This window comes from Labrus bergylta, chromosome 21 (assembly GCF_963930695.1).
Source record: "Labrus bergylta chromosome 21, fLabBer1.1, whole genome shotgun sequence".
Classification (NCBI taxonomy): Eukaryota; Metazoa; Chordata; class Actinopteri; order Labriformes; family Labridae; genus Labrus; species Labrus bergylta.
This window is the reverse complement of record NC_089215.1, coordinates 13,422,291-13,449,841: the sequence shown is the minus strand read 5'-3', so window position 1 is coordinate 13,449,841 and position 27,551 is coordinate 13,422,291. Positions and strand designations below refer to the sequence as shown.

At 41.8% G+C, this 27,551-nt stretch overlaps 2 protein-coding genes across 13 annotated transcripts in view; one reads left to right on the top strand and one right to left on the bottom strand.

The window, feature by feature from the left end:
• The first annotated feature begins 154 nt into the window (after positions 1-154).
• On the top strand, positions 155-12,938 carry acbd4 (acyl-CoA binding domain containing 4). Of its 4 annotated transcripts, none has more exons than XM_020640387.3 (11): positions 183-278; positions 3,650-3,774; positions 4,731-4,851; positions 5,905-5,989; positions 7,077-7,197; positions 7,305-7,469; positions 7,891-7,988; positions 8,135-8,345; positions 8,608-8,837; positions 9,390-9,449; positions 10,800-12,938. In XM_020640387.3, the coding sequence occupies exons 2-11, from the start codon at positions 3,684-3,686 to the stop codon at positions 10,926-10,928; spliced, it is 1,311 nt and encodes a 436-aa protein (XP_020496043.1). In that variant the 5' UTR covers positions 183-278; positions 3,650-3,683; the 3' UTR covers positions 10,929-12,938. The 4 variants fall into 4 exon arrangements, with proteins under 4 accessions (XP_029134328.2, XP_020496043.1, XP_020496041.1 ...); XM_020640385.3 differs by lacking the exon at positions 183-278 and adding an exon at positions 285-439; XM_029278495.2 differs by lacking the exon at positions 3,650-3,774 and having other exon boundaries at positions 155-278.
• Positions 12,939-13,274: 336 nt separating this feature from the next.
• LOC109988372 (rho GTPase-activating protein 23) overlaps positions 13,275-27,551 on the bottom strand; it is a 71,496-nt gene continuing 57,219 nt past the window's right edge. For 6 of the 9 annotated variants that reach the window (XM_065950084.1, XM_065950083.1, XM_065950080.1 and 3 more), the window contains exons 8-24: positions 26,467-26,622; positions 24,390-24,498; positions 23,739-23,778; positions 23,494-23,631; positions 22,930-23,238; positions 22,788-22,849; positions 22,441-22,547; positions 21,898-22,010; positions 20,837-20,989; positions 20,574-20,652; positions 20,058-20,131; positions 19,869-19,958; positions 19,639-19,764; positions 19,504-19,548; positions 19,271-19,364; positions 17,732-17,763; positions 13,275-17,569 (exon numbers count right to left, since the gene is read on the bottom strand). In XM_065950084.1, coding sequence (XP_065806156.1) covers positions 16,619-17,569; positions 17,732-17,763; positions 19,271-19,364; positions 19,504-19,548; positions 19,639-19,764; positions 19,869-19,958; positions 20,058-20,131; positions 20,574-20,652; positions 20,837-20,989; positions 21,898-22,010; positions 22,441-22,547; positions 22,788-22,849; positions 22,930-23,238; positions 23,494-23,631; positions 23,739-23,778; positions 24,390-24,498; positions 26,467-26,622 — 2,678 coding nt within the window. In that variant the 3' untranslated portion in view covers positions 13,275-16,618. Of the gene's footprint in view, positions 17,570-17,731; positions 17,764-18,441; positions 18,475-18,577; positions 18,603-19,270; positions 19,365-19,503; positions 19,549-19,638; positions 19,765-19,868; positions 19,959-20,057; positions 20,132-20,573; positions 20,653-20,836; positions 20,990-21,897; positions 22,011-22,440; positions 22,548-22,787; positions 22,850-22,929; positions 23,239-23,493; positions 23,632-23,738; positions 23,779-24,389; positions 24,499-26,466; positions 26,623-27,551 lie in introns of all 9 variants that reach the window. The other 3 variants (XM_065950086.1, XM_065950085.1, XM_065950082.1) reach the window with 3 other exon arrangements.

Here is a 27,551-nt window from a genome sequence, read left to right as displayed (position 1 = left end):
TTCGATTGATTTTGAGGATGCCAATTAATATCGAGGCGTGGCTGAGGCAAAACAAGATATTTAGGATAAATAATTTGAAAAAGGGTGTTTATTCAAGCGATTTAAAGTTTAGTACACTGTTATTATTTGACCGAATAGTTATTATTATTTTAGGCGTCTGTCACTTTAAATGCCCAGTCAAACGCGTCCAAAAACGTGTGACGTCATCCGATACGGAAGTCATCTGTTTAGAACTACATCGCGGAGTGGCCGTAGACGACAGGGCAACCCCAGCCCAGGTAGGTACAGCAGGGGCAGCTTCACGAATAAACTTTACCGTCAGAGTTAACGCTAAAGTCGCCGGCCGGAGACGTGAGGTCTCTTAAGCTGCTTCGGTGTCTCTTATAAATCGGTTGTTTACGTCGCGCCGGAGATGTAAAGTGTCCGGACAGTCCGAGAGGTGAGACAAGTTGACAAGCTAAGCTAACTGCTGCTAAGCTAAGCCACACCGGGCTCCATAACTTGGCTGCTATGTCAGCTGACTGACTTTATTTCAACTAAAAATGCGCTTTTCTGCGTTAATGTGATTCAGATTATTAAGAGTTTGATTTTAAGGAGGTGATCCGTGTGTTGGGGGTTACATTATCTTTAAGGTAAAAAGTATTTATTTCGAGAGGCTTTCTGTGGATTAAACTGTAAACAAACAATCGTCCCTGGACGATCTGTCCCCAAATCAACATCACGAGTAATTGAACAAGTATTTTTTTTTTTGTTTTTGCCCTCATAGTTCACTGACATGGTCTTTTTACTGTAAATATGCTCAACTGTTAAAGCTGGGATATGTTTTCTAATGAAAGAGAGCATATCTGATGAACTGAAATCAAAGCATGAAAACGACATATTTTAGTTTTAAAGTAAAACAATGAACTTCTCTAAAACAGTAAAAAAATAAATAACTTGCATTTCTTACAAACAGTTTTTCCGCAGTGTTTACATTTGACTTCTTTTTGTTTGGTGTTGTCTTCCCTAAAGAGAAAACATGTTCAAATAACAAACACTGTTTCCATGTAGGGGATTGGATGTGTTGTCACGTGACTCTGCCCTCAAAATAATCAAAATATTCATCATTAGAGGATCTAAATGTTGGTTTCAATTCATTTTCCATTAATTTCCCAGCCCTATTGGGGAGGCACATTTAAATATAATAATAATAATGATATTATAATGCTCAACTTTGTATATAGCACTTATCAAAACAGTGTTACAAAGTGCTTTGAAAAATACAATAACATTCAAAGAGAAATGTGACGAAGACAATAATTACAAGAGTTTTGAGACTAAATAGTTCCTGATTATTCAACAAGAGAGTCACCAATTAAAAGGGAATACAATGATGTAAAAAAATGAACAGTAATGGCATATTTATTTATAAAGCAAATGTTCTGACATGTAAGATCAATACCCTTCACATCTAGTTTAAAAACATGAATAATTGAATTTGTGTCCAGTAGAGCCAACCGCTTAATTTGCTGATATTATCATATCACGTGGCTGATAAGTGCCGATATAAAATATAACTGGATATAACTAATGTAAGTTTATTATTGATTTCTATATAGTTTATTTCTATAATTGTTAATTTGTAATTAAACGTTAATCTTTCAGTGCACCGTTGTTTTTATGGTCAATAAAAGTTTCTGTTTAACTGTAAAAAAAATAAATCTAGTCTTTTCATAAGTGTTTGATAACAGCATTTGAGGGATCAACGCAATAAATGTTTGTGTATTCCTTTATCTGTCTCTAAAGATCGAAGATATCGGCCGATCTATCGTTATCAGAATCTTTTCTCTCTTTAATATTGGTATTGGTTGGTCCCTAGTTTCCACAGTCATGAATAAGATACAGAAATCAAAACAGCAGAATCACACTCATCACAATGCAATCATCAAAACACCAAACCAAAAGAAAGATACATGTAAATATAAATAAAAGCCTAATGCTCCACAAATTCTTGTTTTAAATGACCAACAATTGCAGGCAAACTTCTTCACGCTGTCTCACTTGTCAAGTCGAGTTCTCTTTATCGTCTTTTCAACCAAATATAAAAGTACACAGTGAGATGAAATGTTGTTCCTCTCGGGCCGTGATGTAGCATGATGGTGGAGGCATGAGATTAAATGTAATGACAGTAGTCATTACATTTACATAGTTTAAAGACACAAATTGCACAAATGCTTTGGCAAATTATTGCCGTGTAATCATCTCATAAACATAATCTTTGCATTTTTATGAGATGATTACAAGACTTGAGAAATGTCCGTGTTTGCCGACCTTTGAATGGACCGCCGCTGCTCTTTCTCTCTCACAGCAGCTTTGGGTTAAAATATGACTGAAGGTCTGTTGTTTTCTCAAAACGTCAGTACTTTTGGATACTATCGGTCAACAAGGACACCTATTAGGGAAAAGGGGGAAACTTTCTGAGGGGCCTGTTAGGGTTAGGTAAAACATGGTCATCCTAAATTTAAGCAATCATAACATATTTTTTGTAAACCTACGGTAAATACTCACACAAAATTTAATTTCCCTCTTCTTAAAATGGTCTGAACCCTTTTTCAGTGACATTAGAGGGGTGGGCGAGCCCATTGAACTTAACTGTTAGGCTAGTAATGTCCTGCTGGGTAAAGCAACACCAGGACCTGCAGTCAGGATGCTAGAAAGAAAAGAGGCTGTAAGGCATTTGACCCCAAAAGTAATTTGTTAGAAAACGTTTTTCAGAGGTGGCAGATGGACACAGCTCCTGGTACAGGCTCTTGTGATCTTATCACACATTGACTTTTGCAACTCTCTACTGGCAGGTCTTCCTAAATGCACTATCAAACCCCTGCAGATGATACAAAATGCAGCAGCGCGACTGGTCTTCAACCTCCCTAAAAGAGTCCATGTCACTCTGCTGTGGGGCCAGGGGCCTAGCCATTCCTGTGGGCGGGCCTGTCAGTCAATAAAAAACAGAGATTGAGTCGTTATAAAACACGTGGTATCAAAAAGTATTGGAAAAATTTGACAACCTTGACATGGAAACGTTAACAGCTTAATTTTTATTTACAAGTTGTATAAGCAGAAAAAAGTCAACAGTGTATTTTGAAAAGTAATGTCTCCGCCTGTTGTGGTGAAAACAAACAGTTTTTTAGATATTGTGGAAGTTTTGAAAGTCAAGTCTGTACATTCTTGAATCCATTTGTTCCTCTCAGTCTGACTGCGAGCGGCGATCAAACAGCAGTCAGCTGATCTGTGGAGTGATTTATTAATCCTGCAGGCAGCTAGCGGGCAGCTGATGCAGAAATCACTATTCTTTTAATCTGAACATGGATTACAATCAACTTGACAGAGATAAAAATAACATGTGCAAAATATCTGTTTAAATTTACTTTAAAGATGAATGCAGCATATATTCCATTAAAATCAATTTTTGTCTTTTGTGATATGAATGAAGACGTTGACACCGTTAATAGCAGCATAAAATAAACTGGGGTATAATTTATTAAATGTTTTAACACTCGTCGATTCCTTGATGAGAACCTCCAGCAGCATTATGTAAATAACATGAACAGTCTTGATTGCTGATTGGACTCTCTTAACAGACTCTTCCTGTATTTGGGTTTTGTCACCTCAGCGCCTCCTACACTCGTCCCATAAGTTCGAGGGTCATGCCGGTCCCGGCGATGGCTGAGTGCGTGGTCGATCACCAGAGACGCTTTCAGGCTGCTGTGGATGTCATCCATAACCTCCCCAAAAATGGTACCTCACCTTTTAACTCGCAACAAATCACCTCATACACCTTTTTCACAGTTTGTTTCTGAGTGTAGAAACTGTCTTTATTATGAGTCGGGTTAACTCAGAGGTCATAGGTCGGTTAACCTGTTATTGCCGCTGGGGTTTATGCTGAATTCTTTTATACAATACAATACAATACTTCATTGTCCCCCAGGAGGGAAATTTGTTTTCACAGCTTTGCATGGTTGGTACACATGAAGAAAACATTTAACATTAAGTAGAAACATGTAGCACAGGTGGAAAACACATAACAAGAAGGGGCCAGTCAGCGTGGAAGCTTGTTTAGAGCTTCAATCGCTGAGGGGACAAAGCTCTTTTTGAAGCGTGCCCTCTTCCAGGTCAGGGTTCTGTATACGACAAAACTTCATTTAAAAAAACTGTGTTAAGTGTAGCCTTAGACAGCTGTTACACATTTTTGAGCTTGGGTCTGATTTTTAACATCTAACGTAGATGATGACAAACTCTGAATGGGGGAATCGGCCTTCAGGGATTACAGCACAGCCATCACAGACTTTGGAAAATTTTGAAACCCCCCCCCAAACTTCGTACCTTTTAATCATTATGCTCCAAATAATGAAGTATGACTAAAACATTTTTGATTATTCAACCAGACTGCATTAGTTATTGTTGTTTTAATGAAACATTAGATTTCTGAATACAGTTTGAAGTGATGTTTGTACCGTTGGATGTCCAAACTGAACCATTTTCCACTGAACAAATCGGATTGGTTAAAAAATATCAGACATTTAGGTAAAGATTTTTGATGAAGGAGTTGGTGGTGGGTCCTGAGACTATACCAGTTGAGAACCACTGTTGTAGTCGGTAGTAGTTATTTTATGTTTCTTTCTGTGCCGGTAGATGTGTCAAAAGCAGGTAACCAAACCTGATAACTGTGTGTGTGTGTTTGTGTCATCCTGCAGGATCCTACAGACCATCCTATGAGGTGATGCTGCGTTTCTACAGTCTGTACAAGCAGGCGGTGTGTGGACCCTGTACAGTAGCTCGACCCGGCTTCTGGGACCCCGTGGGGCGCTACAAATGGTCTGTTTGTGTGTGTGTGTGTGTGTGTGTGTGTGTGTGCATGTGTTATAACAATGTCTAACCAACATTTTTGAATCAATTTAGCCAGTAGAGTAGACGCTGTGTCACATGTGCTACATTTTTATATCATCGTCAGTGTGATCTCTCTGCAGGTTAGTGACTGAAGGCTTTATCTCACACATTACAAAAAGGTTTCATTCAGCCCGACTCTGTTGTGTAAGCTGAAACTGTGACTCAGGTGCTCGTGCACATGTTGGCACATCGCTACATTGAGGTAGCAGAAAGTGATAGCACCGTTGACATACAGAGACCTGGTCTAAAGTCAACGGTGCAGCACTGTCCTGTTATTTAAAGGAAGCTTTATTTACATAGCAGGCAAGTTCACAGCCAGTTCTACACAAGGATTTGAAACAGCGCTCCTACCACTCAGTTTAATATCTGGGCTACTCATTTATATTAAATGACAAAAACTGGAACCATGTGCCAAAATCCACACAAACGTTAATATTGACTCTGTGTCAACAACATGTGTAAAGCCTCGTTCACACTTTGCACAAAACTCCTGAAAACTCACTGAGGTTTTCCGGGTTGAGCGGCTTGTGTGAACAAAAGAGACTTCCTCCAGAGTTTCTCCTGTCAGCCTCTGGTTATTGAGTGGCCTATGAGTGCTCTGCTTTTACAGGGGAACAATGGAAGGAGTGAGGTTAAGTGAACCTGACACGCTCTGTTAAAAATGACTTAAATCAGGGCGCCAGAAAGCCTAACAGTCATGTTGTGTGCCTCATGTACAGAGGAGTTAGTCTTTGTCGCAGCAGCCGTGGGTTAAAATCCTTTGCTGCATGTCATCCCCCGCTTTCTCCCCCCCCCCAACATTTCTTGTCTCTCTTCAGCTTTTCTATCCGATAAAGTAAAAAAAAAAGTCCCCCAAGAAAAAGATTAAAAAAAAGAAGTCTCATTTCACTGCACAGTAAACACTTGATAGTTAGTATTACAGCAGTTTCATCACATGTAAGTGTTGATATTTTTAACAATTGTTGTGTTTGTGTGTGTTAGGGATGCCTGGAGCAGCCTGGGAGACATGAACAGCGAGAGCGCCATGTCAGCTTACGTGGAAGAAATGAAGAATGTAGCTCAGGAGGTACATGACAGGTTTTTTTGAAGCTCTGCTTGGCTTTTATTTAAAGTATTTAGAGTCCAGTATATACTTTCTTGTACCACTCTGATTTAATCAGGACTCCAGAGGTCCTTGGACCTTGGTGGGGGGGGGGGGGGGGGGGGCAGGGCCTACAGCACAGAATGTCTCTGATTGGTCAGGCACCCGCAGTGTTTTTAGTCTGTTTTGAAAAGCCTGAAGCTTCAAGCCCACTGTTTATATTTTCATCATGCTGCTATTTAACGTTTTTCGAAATGGACCCGGAGAAGAAGGCGTTCGATAGGTACAGTTAGGATTCCTACAGCGGTAGATCTTTTTGTAAAAGAGTAAGATGCTTTTACACTGCTTAAAATCACCAGACTCCAGTGGGGGAAAGATGCTTGATTTTCCTTGCAGAGTTCAGGAGTTGCTGGTTGAATACTGCCCTTTTTGTGTTCTAGTGGGATACAGAAAACTTGAGTTGGATTAGACCCAAAAAAAAAGCAAAAGAAACTGTGAAGCGCCGCAAGGTGAAGTTATTGTTTTTGTTAATTTGATCTAGTGGCTGTAAAAAGAAAAGCAATGTAACATCAGTTTCTGGTTAAAAAAGTAACCTTGCTATTTAACAGACTTACCATAAAATCTGAGCTTTTTTAGGTTATTTTAATGATGGATAATGTCACAAAATACTGACGCTTTAAAAAAACACTAAACCACAATGTGCCAGAAGTGAAAGAGAGAGAGCAAAGTCTAAAATGCACAAATGTGTTGGCAAAGTTTCAAAACCAAATCGTTTTGTGCAGGAGTTGGTGTGCATGTTTTGGTGATTAGCAACAAGTTTAACCTGATATCAGGGGCCTGAGCAGAAATCTTTTTACAGACATGACGACCTTCTGGGAACACCTGAGCTCTTGTAACATATCAGTTATTTAGACCTCAGTTTATGTAAAAAATAAAAAAAATAGGATGGAGACTAAACAATTATTTTCCTGATTAAAAACAAAGTCTCTGAGTAGCTTCCCCTCTGCTCAGATGAACAGAGAGCCGTAATTAGAAATCCAGGGATCAATAAATGTTTCCACTGACTCTGCAGGTCATCGACACCATGCCCATGAATGAGAAGACCGCCTCGCTTCTCCACCACTTCGAGCCTCTCTACCTGGTGATCGACGACATGCCGCGGCCTCCAGAGTCTCTGCTCATGTTCAAAGAAGGTGTGTGACCCTGAGGCTCAGACTCTAACCAGCACTGACTGACCGTCTGTCTGATGGAGGATCTCTATTCTAACAATGATAACTGTAATGTTGACAATCTGTTGCAGGCCTTAAAGGCAGTGAGGACGCTGACAGTCCTGCACAGATGAAGGAGGAGGAAGAGGAGCACGCTGCTTCTACAGAAGACTCTTCTCCTCCAGAGGTTGCAGATCCAGATCAGGAGTTCAACCTGTCCGAGGTTATAGACCTCACGGCTAACACCATCACCAACGGTAAGTGATTGTGATGCACTCTGATGTCACAAAGAATCCACCCACCAACCACCGGAGAGAACTCATTCACAAAAGTCTTACTCAGCACTAAAAGGGAGTTACTTATTTTGTCATGAAGGATAGGGAACACATTTTGGTATGAGGGGCTTTGAATCTGTGAGTTTTTTATATATTTTGTTGGAAGATTGTGAGAAATAATCATAACAAACCATGAATCCCTTTGAGCCTCGATCTCCAAAATAAATATATTTAAAGCATTATTGCCAGCTTGTCTTTTATTCAGTGTTGTTCCCTTTAAAAAGTATGGACATGTCTTAAACAATCCATTATCATATCATATTATAATATGTCCTTTTTATCGCAAACACAAATACACTTAAGGCTGGTACTAAACATGTGATGTGTTGTTGTGTTCCTGCAGACTCGGGTGTGTCGGAGGGTTTGGTGTTGACCAGCGACTCAGAGAGCGAGATCTTCTGTGACTCTGTGGATTCAGTCGAGCAAATCAGCAACATCAAGGTGCAACATCTGAAAATTGATGACATAAATGCATGGAATCAGATGTAGTACAACTATTTATTCCTGTTAGAGGGGGCAGTATTTGTAATATGACGTGTAAATTCTGAGTTTTGTTTTATGTGAATGAGCTCATTTTCGCTACACAGATTCCAGTCGTTAAGTCAAACGGTTTCCACAATGGCCACGTGTCCTCGGAGTCCTCTGCGGTTCAAAGCCATCACCTCGAAGGTCGCCTGGAGGTCAGACAGGTCGGAGCAGGTCAGGGTGGAGAGGGGGCGGACGATGGGAAAGGTCCCGGACACAACAGGAGGAGTCGAGACGTCGGACGGGACCCTTCGTACCACAACTGGAGAGAACGTAAATATGGGCAGAAAGACGTGACATCATACAAGAGCTGCTTCACAATGAGACCTCAGAGTGTCTGATTTAAAGCAATATAAATGTTGCGACAATGAAACTTTTCAAATTTATTACAATTTGATTTAACGGTTGTACTAATTGTGACTTTCCCTGTTTCTGAATGTCTGTCTTACTCAAGACTCACAATGCACACGTATCTGGTGGAAGTTTGGGGTTAGAGTGAAATATCTGCATTTAAACTACTCACGATGTTCTGCAGGTGGTGTTCCTCAGGGCAGTCCGAGACGGGGGGCACCGGGCGGAGGTGGTGGTGGTGGAGGAGGAGGGGGGGCCGGGCGAGGAGGCGGAGACGGCTCAGAGTCAGCAGCAGAGAGGCTGCATGACGTCCAGCTGCAGCAGCAGATCATCCTGGCCCTACGGAGGCTCAGAGAGGACATGAGGAGCGTGATGGAGCGCCTGGAGGTGGTGGAGCGGCTCGCTGCCACGCATGTGAGCTGCTATTCCAAAACTGTTCTTTGTTTTCTCGTTCAATGACTGTATGTAAGGATTGGATTTATCCTCTCCTTTTAGGAAATGTGAAAATGGTTAATACTTGCATTCTCTTTAATGGCCAGCAGGAGGCGACTCCACTGATGTCAAAAGAAAAACTGATTGAATTCTATGACAAAATGTTAACAGCTTCTTTCCACAGATTATAACCTTTATAATCGTTTTATTCAACACACCACAATGTGACGTTTGTAAATATTCGTCACATTTACAGTGAAACGACGACACAGAATGATTTCTCTCTGAAGTCTCTGAGAATGTTATACTTGGGGCTTTTTCACTTCAGGCAAGATTGTTTCGTAACATACTCAAGCACAATTCCTCCCCGCTCGTCTGCTTAGTTAGTAACATCGTTCAGTGTCCGAGTACACTTGTGTTTGATCACAGTCTGATACAGCAGGTGGTAATATAACTCCTACGGCGCTTCATCTAGAATATACTCTTGAGTCTTAAGATGCCTTCAGTGCTCTAAAGTTATTTTGTGTTTGACAGACCCAGAGTTCAGAGTGGAGGTCGTGTCTGCAGTGTGCAGCTGCAGCCTCACAACAACAGGTAAGAAGATCTCCTGTGTGCGAAATGTTCTGGTTCAGAAAAGTCGATTGGGAAGTAAACACTAGAAGTGACCGACTTCACTATCTCCTCCACTCTCCAAATATTGTTTTTTTTTTTCAATGTGAGGCACTAATAGTCGAGGAGACGGGGGCGGGTTGTTCTACAGAATGTAATCAGAATAGAACACCCAGACAGGAGGAGATCGTGGATGAATGCTGTTAAATGCTCGGCTGTCCCTGTGAGGGAACAGAAGAACAGACTTCTCCTCATCCTCACATCAAAGATTGTGTAAACTTGAGCTAATTATTTCTGCCCCAGAACACTGACTGACAGTGATCCTGATTCTATCATAAGGGAACGTTTACTAGCTAATGTTAGCTAATAAGCACTCACTTAGTATAAGTCCAAGAATTGTCCACTTAATATAAATTATGTAAACGTCACAGAAGGAAAGTTCTGGCAAGGCCTTTACTGCGAATTAAATGGTGTCCCTTGTTGCTGTATAAGGGTCCCAAAACGTTTTTTGGGCACTTTATCTTTTTCGTGAACATGCATAGTTTTAAAGTGACAGTAAATTAAAAACCTGGTGCTGCAGCTCCACAGAGTGTTCAGCTCTTTCTGCCCTCCAAGCCTCCACACCAGTCACGAGTCTGAAAGCTTTGAATTACAGATGGTGACTCGCACTACCTGTCAGTCAATCTAGTAACAGGAAAAAAGTCGGAAAAGTCACAGAATGTGTCTTCAGTGGCCGAAGGTTCGCACACTGGTTATTGAGTGAAAGCTGGATGGTAGCATTTTTTATTTTATATATTTGAAATGATATTGCTGTTTTTTTTTTTTTTTTTAGATAGAATTAAAATGAGCTGAAGCTTTTAAGGGCGCGGTCTCACTGGCCATACATACCATGCCCAAGCACGCTTCAACGCAAGCGTCCAGTTCATTTGACCAGTGTGACTGCTCCGTATCGTGCTCAGGCACGGTACACTTCCTTGGCACACTTCGGAGAGGTGTGCTTCAGCACGGTACACTTCATGCACAAGCACAAGCACGCGGGTACACAACGCTGACAGCCTTCATTATGGAGAAATCCAGAGTTTCATGTATCTGACTATAATGACACAATATAAGCCACAAAGTAGCTGTCATATTCTCTGTGTTGTTCTCCGATGTGCGGGCGCCCGCCCGGACTCGCACACGGAGCGTCTATACTACTCACTGTACTGTACTCGCACGGTACAGATGGCCAGTGTGACCGCGCCGTAAAAAAACTAAGGTGAAAAACTAACACTACACAATGATAAACAGTGCTGTTTGGGTGTTATGTCTAAATAACATTTCATTCTCTCTCAGGAGGAGACGTGGTGGCCGTTCGACGTGTCGGGTCAGACCGTGCTCCTCTTCCTGGTGTGGCCGTTTGTGGCTCAGGGTCTGGTCTACCTGCTGAGGAGAGCCCAGAAGAAGAACCGCATCACTTCATGAACAGACCTCACAAAAGACTTTTCACCCATTCACCCACAGCGAGAAGTTTTTATTTGTACGGCAGAAAGGATTGAATCAAAAAAGAATGAATGGGAAGCCGTCATCCTCCCTCACTGAGTGCACTGGATCGAGGGAGGGAAGACGCATATGTGATCCACATCTGGATTTTAATCCCCTCTTACCTGCTACATAAAGAGGGTCTTTATTTAAATCATCCAGGTGGATTAATCTGCTGGTTTTTGACGGCAGCAAGAGATTGTCTTTGCCAAGCCTGGACTGGTACTTACACTGATCATCGGAGCCTGAATACTAGGATTATAATGTTCCTGTCTAAGTATGAGCGACACAATGGGCCTGATTCACTTAGAAAGGATTGCAGATTACGCTAATCGCGCCAAAAAAATTGTGCATCATTTGCTCCCACTATCTGCCCTGCCTTAAGGTCTGCTTCACAAATCGTATAACTCTGAAGATATTGGGCACTAAGTTGGGCACTTTGTGTGCTGAACACAAATAAATACAATCCAGTGTTTCCCACAGAATGACGAGATACCTGGGCGGTAGAGTTCGCACGGGGAGGCTTTACGGGGAACTTTTCTTTTCTTATTACTCTTATCCTAGGGTTTATTTTAATATTAGATTTTTATTCATATCAAATGTGTTTTCCCAAATAAATGAATTAACTTTTTTCAACATCTTTAATCTGCTCAATGTATCAACGCACGCGCACGGACGTAAACACCAGGAGTACGCCACGTTTTGAAAAGTTCCACTCCATATTCCGTTATTTACAGGAGTTCAGCATCAGCAGCAAGCGGCTGTACGTTAACATTTTTTAAAACAAAGCCATGAGAAGCTTCACTTTTGATACGAGCAAGAGAGGTGTATGGACAGTGGACCTTCTCTCTCTCTCTCTGAAGTGGATTCGATACAGCTGTCTTGGTTTTACCGTGCCGTGAGGTCCAGAGAGCGTGCGCCTGCACTTTATTGTGCACGCTCTCTCACTCTCACTCTATCTGTGCACTCAGCAATTTTATTAATAAATGAAAATATGAAAAAAAACAGGTCAGAAATGCGGCCCAGGTATGGTGGATTTGTGGGAAACACTGCCATCAATCATGTTGCCGTTAGCAACCATGTTTGTGAATGGGGCTTATTTGCGTAGAAAGGGGCTGAGTTTTCCCATAATGACTTATCATCTGAAAACGTGCAAACAGCATCAGAGCACAGAGACACGTTCCTCTGCTGTGCAGTTAGGGGAGCATTTAACCCTTTACGTGTGTTGTGTGAATGGACGGCGTCTTTTGCACAGCTTTGGTTGAATCTGTCTCTGTTGTGAATCAGGCCCAATGTCATGTCACCATATATTTATTTCTTTGTAGGCTTTAAACTACCCTTATCTCAGAGCGTTTTGCTGCAGCCATTCTGCTCTCCACTAACTGAAGTCAACCTACAGATCTGATGATTATGAGTCATGTAGTAAAAACATCACCGTTTGAAACGGGGAGGAGCAGCCATTTTTAGATGAGAGCACTTGTCATTTTATTGCACTCTTTCACAGCTGATTCTTGACCCCTGAATGTTTGTCAGTGTCTCCTCTGACTTATATTCACAGAGAATTCAGGTAGTTTTAAAGTTTTGATGGAGGTACTTGGATAGAGCTCATTTGTCGCCATGGATACGCCTTTACAGCGTGTTTGCTGGCTGAAGAGTTTTGGTGCCTATACTGTAAGTTAAACACAATTATTTTAAATACAGGAATTCCCTTTTAAGACTAAAAATGAAAGCGCCTGTGAACTTCTCTGGCATTTCTTTAATGTCTGAGATATGTGAAGCTGCACCTTTTTATCACAGGGCGACTCAAAATGTGGCCGATCACGTCGATCCAAACGGCAATGTTTGCATCATCGGGTTTTTTGTTGTTGCATCCGTTTGTTTTCCAGTGTTTTCAAAGTGACACTGACATGACAAGTGTAATGGAGACAATCATCAATAAATGATGGAAGATCAGTTGTGAAAGTTGGTGTGTCGTAATAACTGAAGCTTCACATTTCACATCATCAAATCTGCAGCTCCACTCAGATGAGTCATTAAATGAATTTATACAGGACAATAACAATTAAATTAAAAACCCTTACTCAAGTGATTTATTGAATTATATTGTTGGTGAAAAGTCAATTCAGTATCCAAATTGTTATATTTGTTTAACTAGTCGACACTAAACTTTGTGAGTGTTATTTCTATCAAGCTGTATAAAACACTGTTTTTTTTCCACTTACTGTCAGTAACGTTATCATTTTAATTCATTTTATGTCACATTTGAGGAAAAAAATACACAATCCCAAATTTTCCAAAACAAATAATTTAATATATTATGTATAACATTTATATACACAGGTTAACTTAACAAGGCTTTGTACAACTGTTACAAAATTGGTCCACGCACAGTCATCCACGTACATAAAGAACATGCACAGGGGCACAGAGAGAGAGAGAGGACAGACTGATATGATTAAGACAAACATGGAGTCTGGTCAGACGACAGGGTTTGGCAGTCACAACGGTTCAGCTCAAATTCTTGTTTCTTCAGACTCGGTTTTACAAAAACTAAAGTTACAGGAAGGAAGTAGAAATACTGAAACTGTGAAAAAGGAAGAATGCAAAAATATCACTCGGGTAAGACTCAGTGGTTGGATTTAAGGAGGTTATACTCTCCCATGACGATTCTCTCGCAGTAACCAATTGCTTAGGTTCTCCTTGCCTCTTTTATATTGCATCACTCCACTCGGCTTTCTTGGAACTGGACTTTTCTAGTTTCCCATCAGCAGTCTCAGCTATTCCTGGTATGACTTCTGCCAAGGTTCTAGTAAGCTGAGCAAATAAAACACTGCTGACCGTCAGCAGGAAATGTCACTCGCAAGACAATATGCCCAAATATGTTGTCAAATTTACAATAAATTCAAAGTTAACATTGTGTAATGTTCCTGCCTATAGGAGCCCTAATCTTACATCACTCCATACATTTTTTTTCTGTAATAACAAGTAAATTTCAGATGTTCACTCAATATCTCCACTTTATTTATCCCATGTATACGTTAAAAAGAACACTGATCCGTGAGGGAAAGAGAGCGAGCAGTGGTGACGTATTGAAATTCACACGGCAGCAAATACTGGCTTTCGTCAAATTGTTACGGCATCTCATAGACGCAAGTTACCGCAGAGGAGGGGACACTGTCAAAATTGCCTGTGTTTGTGTGCAGTTTAGACAGTGATGACTATTTTGACTAGAGTCAGCAGCTTTTTCTTTAAAAAACCCAAAATATAGATATATATAAAACTAATGTTGCTCAATCATCCCTTCTGGGCCTCCATACACGAGTGGCGGTGACTGTGTCTGCAGACACTCTGTCCTCTGACTGGATTTTAATGTGTTGGTTTGTTTTGGTCGACTCTGGGCGTTTCTGGGCGGGGAGCTGGTGTGTAAATTCTAGTTTACTGACACCCTAGTGGAAAACTTAGAGAAAGTAGAAGCGTCAGTTCCAAGCAAGTAGAGTTGAGTAGAGTCAATACCGTACTGTGTAGGAACGCAGCACACGGTCGTCTTTTGGCTCCATACTGCTGATAATATACATATACCCAAATAGAAAAAAAATAATTTGGCATGACTTAACATAGCTGCCTTTAAAAACTTTCTGATAAAAACAGTGTTAGTATCCTCAAAAGTCTGACCCTCCTCCTCAAACATACACACGCCCTCACACACACAAACACACACACATAGGGGAAGCATGATAGGCTTGTGTTTAACACTTAGGGTTTGCATATCTTTATATGTCACCGACCCCATGCATGCAGTTTTTTAGTCCACAGAAGCTTTGGCATAACGCCCGAGTGACATCGTCCGGAGAGGGAGTGAGTTGCTTTGCTCCTGCAGATCTTTGACGTTCCCTGTAGATCCACGGGAGACTTTGGAAGAGCTTGTAAAGGGCTGAGAGGTTTTCTGTGCTGTACTCAGGCTGGTAGGTAAGTGTGCCCACATGGGTTTTGTTAAAGACATCATTGGTAAAAACCAGTGGGGGAAGACACCAGCATTTGTACAGCAAAGTCAGTCAGTTTGGATTCAAAAATAAAAAATCACATGGCGGCACGACTGCTGAAGTCTTTGCTGGTGATGGTTAATTGTGAAAGCAGCTGCTGCGCTCTGGAGGTGATGTCTAATATGGCATTTAAATGAATTTTTATTATAACCTTTTGTTGAAGAGATTCATTCCCAAACATTGTTGAAGAAATATGTGTTAAAGCTTCCTTTTAGAATTAGAAAATACCTTACTTTGTCACCACCTAGTGGTAGTATGAAAACATGTAAAATAACATTTGCAGTAATTTTCAGAACAGATCGATGTATTTGTTTTTAGTTTTGGAATAAACCTCTTCACGTGCGCACAATCAGGGGCGTGTCCAGAAGGTTGGCCAGCCACAGCAATGGTCCCACCTGCAAATCTGATTGGCCACTCCTGGTGCCAACCCAAAATTCTACACCTTGATTGGCTAATTGCCTAATCAGAGGCGGGGCTTAAGTTCAATCAACTATTTAAGCTATACTGAGTCAGACTGCTAATGGCTATAATTTAAATTCAATGTGACACATAATTTTTTGGTCCTTAATTTAAAATTTTTAATTCTAATTTCTTTTTGATTCCTTAAAGGTATAAAATGTGTAATTTTAATCATTAATATAGCAAATATCAAAAACATCCCTTTTAACTATGTAATTGAGTAATGCCTTTGTAAAGATAGTGAAGTCAAACTTCCTCCGGGTTTGTTGTTAACACCCCTGTGTTCACACTGACGGGCCGACGCTTCCTTCACCTTGTATATGATTCACTCAGAGGCTCAAACATGTTTCATCCTGTAGATGTTTTTTTTCCACAAAATCCTTTCTCTCTAACTGTTAGCCCTGCCACAATGTGGGGGATGACGGCCCCATCTATTCAGGGACGCTGTTTCTTGAGGCATAATCACAAACTGTCATCGCAGGAGTAAAGGAGAACCAAAAGATCTTCCAAACCACAGACAATACTCTGGTTCTAAATACATCAAAGAATCATCTTTAGTGTGCATATCAGAACGGAGATCAGTCCTAAAAACGGCTGCAATCGGTTGGCACATTAAGGAAGGGTTAGGGGAGGAGGGCAGGCGGTGCACTGAGGGACAGAGGAGGCATGGCCAAAGAAACGTTTTGTTTTGGTCAAAGATATTTTGCTAAATTGAGACATCTATTCTAAAGTTGCTAAGCTTTTAAAAAAACTGAAGCTTGTAAGACTGACGTTAAAAAAGTATTAAACATAGGGATATGATATCTGTATACGAAAGGTAAATCTGTTCAGTGGAGGCAGAGGCAGAAAATAAATGCTATTCTTCGATTTGTTTGCGCAATACTACTTCATGCAACCTCTGCATAAATCAGAGCAGTCAATCAAGTCTGGACACGCCCCTCTGCACAATTCTTAAACAACATGAACACATTTTTAACTTTAGTGCCAATGAAAAGCAACAAGGAAAAGGCCTCAGACAACTGGGATTTCTGGAGCAATATGAACCGTGGCTTCAGAAGCAGAGACAGAGGTGATTCAGTGTGTGTGAGTAAAGGGTGAGTACTTGGTTCTGCATTAGTAAATGCAACAGTCGGGTTAAACTACGACGGTGTGACGGCGCCACGCTCTCGTCTTGTCCCTTGGGTCCAGGGCGGATCTCCTCAGAACCACAGTGGAAGGTCCTGCAGGGCTTTGATCTATCAACCCTGAGGAGGAGGAGGAGAAAGGGGGAGCCTCCTTCTGCAGACGAGGAAGGGGATCTATTTGTTGAATCGACCGAGGACCCAAAATTGATCCCTGAGGAACCCCATCACGTCCACGCTGACCTGATGTTTCATCAATGACTCGAATTACCTCCACCCTGTCTGCCCTCCATCCTCTGACTATGTCGTCTCCCCTGCCAAACTCAACATCAAGATTCATGGACACAGCCCTTGTTCTCCCCCCTCTGGTCTTCCTGTAGCGGACAGGTGCTGACTGGTTCCAGTCTGGATGTTGGGTCCCATGAAAGCTGGGCGCCTGGTAGAGGGTGGGAAGCCTGTTGGGGCAGATCCAGAAGGGAACAGTGGGGCGTCCTCTGACTAAATTATGAGGTCTCAACTGGGAAGGAGGATTAGTCGCTGGTGGGGGTCTTGGATATGAGACATGGGTCTGTTGGTACAAGCAGGTAAAATTTTGTTCTCTCTTTCCTTTTCTGTTCCTAAGATCTTTTTCAGCTACTTCTTCTCCCACCAATGAATCTTTTCCCTCTGTGGTCTCTTCAGCTTTCACCCCATTTTCCTTTCCCTCATGTTTTTCTTTTTTAAGAATTAAAAGTTCTTCCTTCTCTGCCTCTTCCTCTCCTCTCTCCTGCTCCTCCTCCCCTCCCCCTCCTTCTCCGGCCCCGTAGTTGCTGGCTTTGACTGGCTCGTGCTCGGAGTCCTCGTCAGTGCTGCTGCCCTGCAGGTGGGTACTGAGGCATTTTTTTCGCTTGCGGGTCACAGCAGAGATGAGGGACATTGGCAGGAAGTCCCTGGCATTCAGGTCTTTCTTGGAGCCTGATGAAAGCTGCAAAATCAAAATTCCAGTCAAATGATGCCTCAATGCCTCAAATGATGCCAACCTCCTCATAGATTACTTTGCTAACTGGTAAAAATATGGGGAAAAAATTCTTAATTTTTGAACAACTGGGTCCAAGAATTAAGTACAAGTAAAATATTTTCTTCTTACCTTTGACTTAAGAGAATCGCTGGTGGTGGAATCTGTAGAAAATAAATAAATATGTATGAGAATCTTGTTGTCACGGGACCAGTGGTGGTATTAGTGTTGAAGCCAGTTCAGACTCAAGTTTTGTAAAGAGACGCAAAAATTAGGGTAAAAGTATCAGGAGCGTGAAATGGTCTGGAACAACTTGACTCTTACCAGCTTATGGAGGAGTGTGATACTTAGCTTGTGAAGTCACCAGTGGCAGATTTTAAACCTTTAGGCTGGTCATTTAAAAAAAATTAAAGTCATATCAGCCAAATCAGCCGGTAAAGTCATTTATGAGTCTTCACCTGTAAGGCTGGTGAGTTGAAGAAAATGCTCTTTTTTTAAATGATTTTGTTAAATTGTTATGATTGAAGTGAGCCAAATAATATTACACATAGTTATACCCAATCTGTTCTTAATACTCTTGATGATTTAGCTGGTGAACACCCTGAAAAGCCGACATTGCATTGCACTGAAAGTAAATGTAACTTTGAGCTGGTCTCTTTGACAATTTCTGGTCTGAACTGGCTTGTTGGAGTAGTAAAAAAGGTGTGGTATCTGGCTAAGTCACTGCACACACTACCAGTACTACAACCTTCAGGAGAACTCTAGCCATTATCAAAGGACTCTGCTTTAAAATCAATGGAACAGCTGCGATTATTATGAAGCAAGAAATGGCTAGGGTTCACCTTTAACTTCTCTAGGACAAGAGGAAGATGGCACTTTGGTGGAAAACAAGACAGACAAAAAGTAAACAGATGAGTAAACGAGTCCAAGTGCGCCAAACACAAACACAAACACACAGTGAGCAAGACCTGGTCCTACCGAAGAGGCTGATCCAATGTCTCAGCTAGAGAGAAAGAGAGTGCAGAGAGGACGGGAAAGGAGAGAGGAGGAAACATCATGAGTATTCACAGGCAGAGACATGGCAGCTTGAGAAGTAAAGAGAACTACTGGGAAGGAAAGACACCGAGCTAAAGGTCACTTATAGGGTATACAGAGTAGAGCTTGTAAAGAGTGGGTTAAGATAAAGAAGCTTTTAAATAAAAGGTTTCGTATGCTCAGACAGTAAGTCAGACAGTTTCCCCAAATGTGCATTAAACATATTGGGCGTTTTATGCCTTTATTTTAGAGATAGGATAGTGGATAGAGTTAGAAACCGGGGAGAGAGAGAGTGGGGAAAGACATGCGGGACAGGAGCCACAGGTCGGATTCAAAAACCCGGGCCACCCGCTCCCTCTGCAAGCGTATTTGCGTCCCTCCTCCTCCCCAGCTCCTCCCTTTATGCTATTCTGACTTAATTAATGTCATGCTTGTCATTGATGCTTGCTCTGTTTGGGTTCGCTGCTTATCTCCCTGCCTTATAAGCTTTCCTTATATGCACGGGAAGGGCAGGAATGTGTGCTGTTCCTGCCTAATGCTTTCCACGTAAGCATGTGGAAGAGCAGGGAGATCCCTCACAGAGCCATACCGCCAAATATAACTTTAACGACGGTGTGTGATGCTGACACTCCTCACCTGAAGCCTCTCCTGGCATACCCGGCCTTCCAATGTTGGACAGCAGATGGTCAATATTGGGTACAGGCTGCATGTCCCGCTTATCCTCCGGGGCCTACACACATATACACACACACAAACACACGCAAAGACACAACCAAAACAACAAAAATAAAGCAAAATTGCAGACGTTAGCGTACAAACATGTCCTTCTGTATTTTTAACACTTGAAGCAGCTGTGATCTCACACATACCTTCTCCTCTTTATCAAAGTCTCTGTTACTGAAGAACCAGTCATGCTGTTGGAGAAACAAACACAAACACGTCACTAACTCGTAAAGAAGGGTGAAGTATGTCTCGCTTCAGAGGAAGAAGTTTTTCATTCTTACATGCAGGATCAGTGTCTCCACTATTTTGTAGCGGTCGGGCATGTGTGTGACCATGTCGGTCATGTTGTCCTCTGATGTCCTGACCAGAGTGGGACCAAACACCAGAGCCAGGTTTCTGGGCTCCATCTGGAAATAAAATCAAAGTTGTGTTCAGATTTGGCCTCAGCAATGAGCACAAGTTTGTAAATAAATAAATAAATAAAAAAGCCCATTCAAGGAGGTGAGGTCACCTTGTTCTTCTCTGCATTATCTGCCACCCTCTTTAAGTGTCCCACCAGGAACTTCATGGTGTGATAATAGTGATCAGGGAGGTCATGGATCTGGATGAAGAGGTCAAGACAAGGGGTTAAGATAGATACGATAGTTTAGTCTGACAAACAGATGTGTTGTTTGACTCTTTGCCGTCCTCTCACACGTACCAGTTTCTTCATGGTCTTCAGTCGATCCTCTGCGTCCTCTATCCGGTTGGCATCAATGAAGTCATTGTATTTGTCTGTGAAAAGAGGTTACAGTTGAGTTTTCAACGTCTAGAAAAGTCACCCTCCGTTGAAAGAACCTTAAAAAAAAGCTGCCCCCACCACGAATACACACACACTCTGGACTTGTGAGGTGAATGTGACTTTTAATAAGTATAAATACATATTTTTGATAAGAAGTAAGACGAGCAAACTCGCTACGATGAGAGATTTTTTGCATTGTTGTGCTTCGAAAACAAAAGTGCAAAGACTTGGTTTATTGCTATCACAGTTATTTAAAAGCAAACCTGAACTAGAAAAATAGAATCTTGGTCTTGGCTCGGTCTCGATCCCTAAATGTCTCGGCCTTGTCTTGGTCTGAGAGCACTCTGATCTCAGGCCTGTCTTGCTCTCGGTTAGTGTGGTCTTGACTACAACACTCGTTCCCTGTAAGTACAATAAAAATAGATCTGGACTCACCGTCAGTAAACAGCGGCTCGGGAAGTTTTCGGAAGAAGGATTTGAGCAGGCTGCTGATCACATTCAGGTCCTGCCATCTCTGAGGGAACAGAAAGGGTTAATTAAAGAGTTTCTAGAGGAACATTTCATTATAAAACAGCACATCTTTTCTGAATAATGGCATGAAACTAGTCTCAGTTATACTTGTACATCAGTTTGAAAAGGTTGTTCTTATAAGGTGTGTATAAGGTGGTATACAAAGTGTAACCATGAAGTCTGCACACCTCCTCAGCAGTGTTGATGTCCAGGCCTTTGTTGAGATGCTCCTGCAGGTTGGACACCATGGCGTTGTTCCCCGGCACCCGGTAGATACCGGTGTAATCCAAACCTGTGGTCTCCACCACACCACAGCACATCTCCACGATCAAAGGGACAAACTGTGGAGAGATGGAAGGAGAGAGGAGGGTAGAGAGAAAAGACAGAAGGACAATTGAGTTTGGCATGAAATCGTGATTTAATATTTCATGCACATCATTCCTCCAACTATCACGATATAATTACAATAATGGAGTTTTGACAGAAAAAATAGGAAAGGTCTGCACACTGTACAGATCCAAATGAGCAACTTTATTAAGGGCAAAGTTTCGATCCAAAGAATCTTCTTCAGGCAAATATACCAGGATCTTCCACCTTGTCCTGCACCTGTATATAATTTGCTTGGATGTGTGCGCACTAGTCTTTTTTCTATTTTTTGAAGTTTTGACACATATTAATATTCAGGATGAGCTGCATGCATGAACGCAGATGGCCAAACTTTTCACCCCAACTTCAGGTTCAGGTTTTTTCTCTGCGGCCCCCAAGTAAACTTTCTGCATGAATCGGGTTGAGCCGCTGTGAGAACGCAGCAGAAAATGTTCTGGAAAATTCACTGTAAGGGAGGGGTGGGAATGATGAAGTTCATACCACATGGCTAATGTGATCTTTCTGCATATAATGAAGCTTTTCACGCCATTACGTTGACGTTGCTGAGACTGTGAAAACGTCCAATTACACATAAGACTGATATAAAGGCAAACAACTGTCTTTTACAGTGACTTTTACTGCCATCTTGGATTTACGCAGCATCTTTTTAAAGTTTACACTATGAGGGTCATGAACAAACAAAGAAAATCAAGTCTATGTAAGGACTGAATAAACAAAGAAAACTATGGTATTTATCAACCAGTCAGTCAATCAGTCCAAATAAGACCGTTCATTTCAACCAAAGAATAGTTCTTGTCACTTTGGATCTTGTTGTTGGGGTTCTTGTGATTTGGCCTGGGTATTAAAAAAATGAAAGGCTTACTTTATGATTGACAGCTGGCTGACAGTCCTCCAGTCGCACGCCAAAAGCCTTCGGACTGCCCGTCTTCTTCGCCTTCTTCATGATGTTGATGCCCCACAGAGCTTTGTTGTCATCTGAGTCCAGACACGGGGAAAAAACAACAACAATGAAAAGATTAATTGCTACCGGAGTATAGAAAGAAAAGAGTCAGTTTATATCAGCAACTGTGGAGTGACAGCAGTAAAAACAGATCTATAAGGCACGTAACATAAATGGGGGGGGTTAAAGATATAAATACTATGTCAATGTTTAAGGGAGAAAAAATAGCATGAAAAAATGACGGCATGCCTGAGGTCTCACATGTTAAGCAATAATTGAGAGGGCCTACGGTGGTTGCTTTCTGAAGTTAGGTCGGATCGATCCACACCAGGGTTTGATTGACAACTTTCACACTAAAACGAACCGAACTACCTTGCCCAACAGACTAGAGTTTGTTGAATTTGTAAAATAGCCGCCTCGATTCAAACTGAGAGGCATGGCATAAAAAAAATCCATCTCACGCACCCGTTCTGGAGGTTCGGTTCACTGAGGTGTTGTCAGTCTTTGCCAGTAGGAAGGGAGGCATCATACGATGAGCTCTGGGAGAGGAGTCGGGTTTACTACCTGTCAGACTGCACACAGAGAGAGAGAAACAAAGGCAGTTCAACATAAAGTCAGTTTTGCAAAAATGTCCTGACATATAGTTAACAAAAAAAGATGGATGCCTTGTTATTCTTGCTTTTTGGATGTACAAATGGGTGAAGTGATCGTTTCTGACAGGCACACAGTCTGAGGCCACAGAGAATCCTAATTACACATGGAGTCAGGGACAGTTGTGATCAAACATTTTCTAAATATAATCCTGAGCTGACCTGTGTTTCCTGTAGTCGTTCATCTTCTTGTTGATGAGGGCTTGTCTTGAGAAACCGATCTCCTACAGTAAACAGAGAGTAAGAGTTTAGTTTTTGTGCACGTGTATTTGTGTAATATCTCGAGTTTAACTGAACATCTCACCTCGTTGTCGGTCTTGCTGTTCTCCCGGATGACCCTGATCCACACCAGCATGTCTTCCCGGTCCTCGGCCTGCAGAAGGTACTCGCAGAAGTCCTGCGTGGTCAGCCTGAGCGTGTTCTTACGTTTGGTTTCACTGTAGGCGATGTCGATTAGGCAGCCCCGGATGCTGATTGGAGGATGCTCGTCCTGACCTGGCCCCGCCCCCGCACCGTGAAGAACGGCCTCCCGCTTGTCCTTGTAGAGGAAGAGGGAATGGGAACGCAGCACGGAGAAGACGCGCTTCCACGGCCGCATGCCACCTCCTACTTTCTGTAATAAGAAAAGAAAAATATGCTTTAATCAACGTACTCCCTCACTTCAAAAAGAAGTTTCACTGGACTGAGGAGGTTTTGCGCCACGAGTTCAGGTATCTTTGCAGGCAGCCGGAAGCAAGTACAGAGAAAGATAAACATACTAATCTATCTTTATCATCTGCTAAACCTTCTAACGTTTGCTAAATATTCATTTAAATGTGCCTCTGTTGAAAGGACAGCTTGTCAGGTGTAGTTAGCCTGATGGTCCTACCTTCCCCTTCTCCGTGAGGATCTGTTTGTAGTGCAGCCAGCCCTCCTTACGAACGTCACTGAAGGTGATGGTTCCCAGCTCAGAGGTGGAGTGACGCTTTGACCGCGCCTCCTCCTGGGCTCGCAGGCTCTCCAGAGACTGAAACATCGTTTAAGTGAATTAGAAACTAATCAGGAAACTGAACAGTGTTTCAATTGGATGCATATATGAATATAAATGACAGCACGTGTAGAAAGAAGACTCACCCCATCAGTGAAAAAGCTCTTGACTCTTTTTGGTAGTTTACTGTGAGACACAAAGCACACAGGTTACAGAGTTAAATAATGAACTGAGACTGCTGCTAAATGAAAATATATATACCGTACTAGAGTATAGTAGAACATCAGGTCAGCTGAGTGATCTCTTTTTAAAACCTTCTTAGGACAAACTCTGACTAGCGAGCCTTTCCTGGTTTCACCAAGTTTTAATTTTTACTTTAAGTTTACTTTTTAAAATTCCGTTAGAAGAATTTTACGTCTCTTCATAAATCTTTTAAATGGATTGTACGTCTTTACGTGTTTGTTAGTTCTTCATCTTTTGCCTTTGCTTCTGATTTCATGACCTGTATGTGTTGTTATTTTTTTGTATTATGTCTGTCCTTGTGACGTCGTTTTTAAGGATCTAGTGTCTGAACTAATTAGGGAAGGAACTTGCAACTGTTTAAAAATGTGAAATCATTGAAATGGATGTGTTTACAGAAGTGTTTACCCATTTGTTTTAGTTCCAGCTCCCTTTGAACGCTGTTTGCTTTTGGATCATTATGTAACAAGTTTAGGCTACTGGCTCAAGAAAATATTCACAGACGGTGTTGAGCCATATTTGTTAGGAATGCAGTTTTTTAAGTGTCCGGGACTTACGAGAAGACTCTGCTTTCTTCTTTAAAGTTGTTCAGACCCTCGTCACAGGACTTGGATCTCTCTGTTGTGATGGCCAGCAGGTACGAGGAGCGACGGCCTTTAATACTTCCTGAGGAGAGAGGGGACGAGTCAGAAAGGAGAAGAGGAGGAAGACGGAGACATGGAGGAATAACGAAGTGTTTGGTGGTGAAATGAAATGACAAGGAGACACGTCATTAAAGGGGAAGGTGGTTCACATTGTGACTGATTAATGTTTCATGTTACATCAGCCACAATGAGCTGAGCTGATCAAAAAACATAAACAATGTGACAGTTAGTACTTTGTTGTAATCACTTCCACATAAACTTGTCAGGAGACATGTTTGTGTGAATATTAAAGGGTGATTCAAGAGTTAATAAGCCGAGGCTGTACTGTATCTTTAAGACATGTAGGGACCTAAATAACTAGAAACCAAACATGTTATGATGCAACCAGATGATTGCTTCAGCCAGAAGCTGCAAAGCAGATGTTAAAGGCTGCATTCTTATTCTTCAAATCTACACGGTAGCTACGCCTTAGTGGAACCACGTTGTTGTGAGCACTTCATACTTGTGCGTTGGTGAGTCTGAGTAGCTCAGCAATACTCCGCCTACAAACACAAGACGAGAGTGCGATTTCTATGCTTGTTGGATCGCCAGTTTTCAGTTCCTCCACGTTCTCTGCTTGTTTATGTAAAGGAAACCATGGCGACTGAGACCAGGCGTATGATGTTGGATTTGGAGCTGATGAATGGCGATCTTGTGTTTTCCTTCTGCAGAATTTTGAAAAAAGCGGCGATATCAAAACCATTGTAAATGCGGTAAATCCAATGCTACGCAGCGGACCAATCACAGTGCGTTTGTCATTTTATCATTTTACTGAGGGTATTTAAAAAGTCAGGGAAGAGTCAGGCAAATCTTTTTTTTTGCTGTTTTCATTCACACATGCAGCTCACAATTTTCAGGAGTTTTGTACATGTGTGAAAACAGCTGACATATCAAATAAAAAAAAAGATGAACACAGAGAAAAATGTTTTTGTTGAAAAGAAAGAAAGTTCTACATCAATCTTCTCAAAGCCAGCAGACTCCATCGACAGAACCACTCGTTACCTTTTTGAACACAGGAGCTTCTGGTTTACTTTGCCTTCTTTGTTTGTGGTATTGTGTGACGTGACTGAAAGCTTAGCTCAGCTCTGACACAATATTTGTGTAACACACCCATTAGACCATTTAACAAACGGTCTAATGGGGCCGCACTCACACAAGGCAATCTGTACCAGGTCTAAGCACGCTTCATCCCTAAAGCCCATTTCTTTTGACTAGTGTGAGTGCTCCGATCCAAGCTCAAGCACGGTACACTTCCTCGGCCCTGGCACGCTTTGAAGAGGTGTACAGTTCATGCACGAGCACAAGCACGGCTACAAAGCTTGGACAGGCTTCTACAGTTTATGAGTTCTGACTCAAAATAAGCCACAGTAAAGTAGCTGTCATGTTCTCTGTGTTTTTTTTTAATTTTTATTTCGAGTTCGCCTGTCTTGTAAACTAAGCACCGTTCATGACCACGTGAAGCCATTCATTTGTTTTATTACGACGTTATGTACAAGAGGTAACCTCAGGCCTGGTTAGTGCTGGAGCAGTGTGAGTGCAGGTTACATTTTGTTTTCACATCAGTGTATATTTGTAGCTTTAAAGAGAGCAATGTTACGCCTGTTGCTTGTTAAAAAAGGATCTTTAATCAACAAAAAGCTTTCAATCCTGAGGGATTTACTGCCATCGATTAAGATGTAAGGTTTCACAGCTGCAGTCTTAACTAATCTACTGAAGCAGTTTTAAAAGCTTTTGTACTTGCTCATCATTTAGACCCCAAAAAAAGTCTAATGTCTTTCAGAAGACTAAAGGGACCCTTAGAGATAGAATGAGGCTAAGGCTAGACAAATATATATGTGTAGACATAGACATGCAGTGATTTTTACTAATATCAGATCAAACATACTTGAAGAATGATAATATATTGGTCTAGCTCTCATTTCAGCTTCTCAGGGTTTAACGTGAGACTCACTGCAGTCCTGAGAACGAAGTCGAACAATGGGAGTGATGGATGTGAGGGTGGGGGAGACAGAGGTGGTAGTGAGGATGGAGGCCTGGGAACTGGACACCACAGAGCAGGCTGGCACAGAGCAGGCCTGAAGGTCAATGCTAGGATTGGCGGGTTCATCTGAAAGGTCATCACACAGGTGAGCACCAACAAGGGAACAGATTATGAACGACACAGCGACAGGAGCAAACGACAGCAGGTGGAGTTTGGTTTGTTAGAACATTGATCTAAAGCAGAGCTGCTCTGGAGGCTGAAACAACATCTGATGGAGAACCACAGTTTGTCCAAACAGATTAAACGCAAACTGAAAACCACGTTTCAGTGAGAAGTGTGGGTGCAACACCTACAACACCCACAGATACAACAGGCCAGGCTTCCATGAAGGGAAAATCTCCAAACAGCCTGTTTGAGCACACATTTTCTGGAAAGTGGAGCAGGGAAAAGACCGAGAGGATGGACTTTTCTGATTATTGGGGGGTATGTAGACGGACTACAGACATATATTAGAGTTAGAGAAACATGGTAAAGTGTATTTTGCTTAATATGTGACCTTTAAGTCTGAAAATCTACGATTTTAGTGTTTAATTTGTCGTATTCTTAAAAGATACAAAGATTAGTGGCAGTGGTTTGGTGTGTGTTATATTTAACCCCCGACAAATAGCTGAAGGATCTCTGAAAACAACAGTGGAAGCAGGAATCTTGACACATAAAGATATCAGAGTTATATCAGACTAAATAAGGCTGGAGCAGGAAAGATCCCTGAGCAGGGAGGTGGCGTACTGCAGCATTAAAGCAGCAGAAAATAGTTCTCTGATTTCCTTGAAGAAAAGTGTTGTAACAGCGTGTGTTCACCTAACGGCTCGAGCAGCTCTGCTTCTAGGAAATGTTTCCAGAACTCAAAACTCCATCTACTGTTGTTGTTGTTTCTTTACAATACACAAACACTGGGTGAGTTAAGGCTCGTACTTAAACATTTAACATTTAGTTAACATCAACACAGCTATGAACACGGACACAAACATAAATTGAGGGTACAGGCATAATGTTGA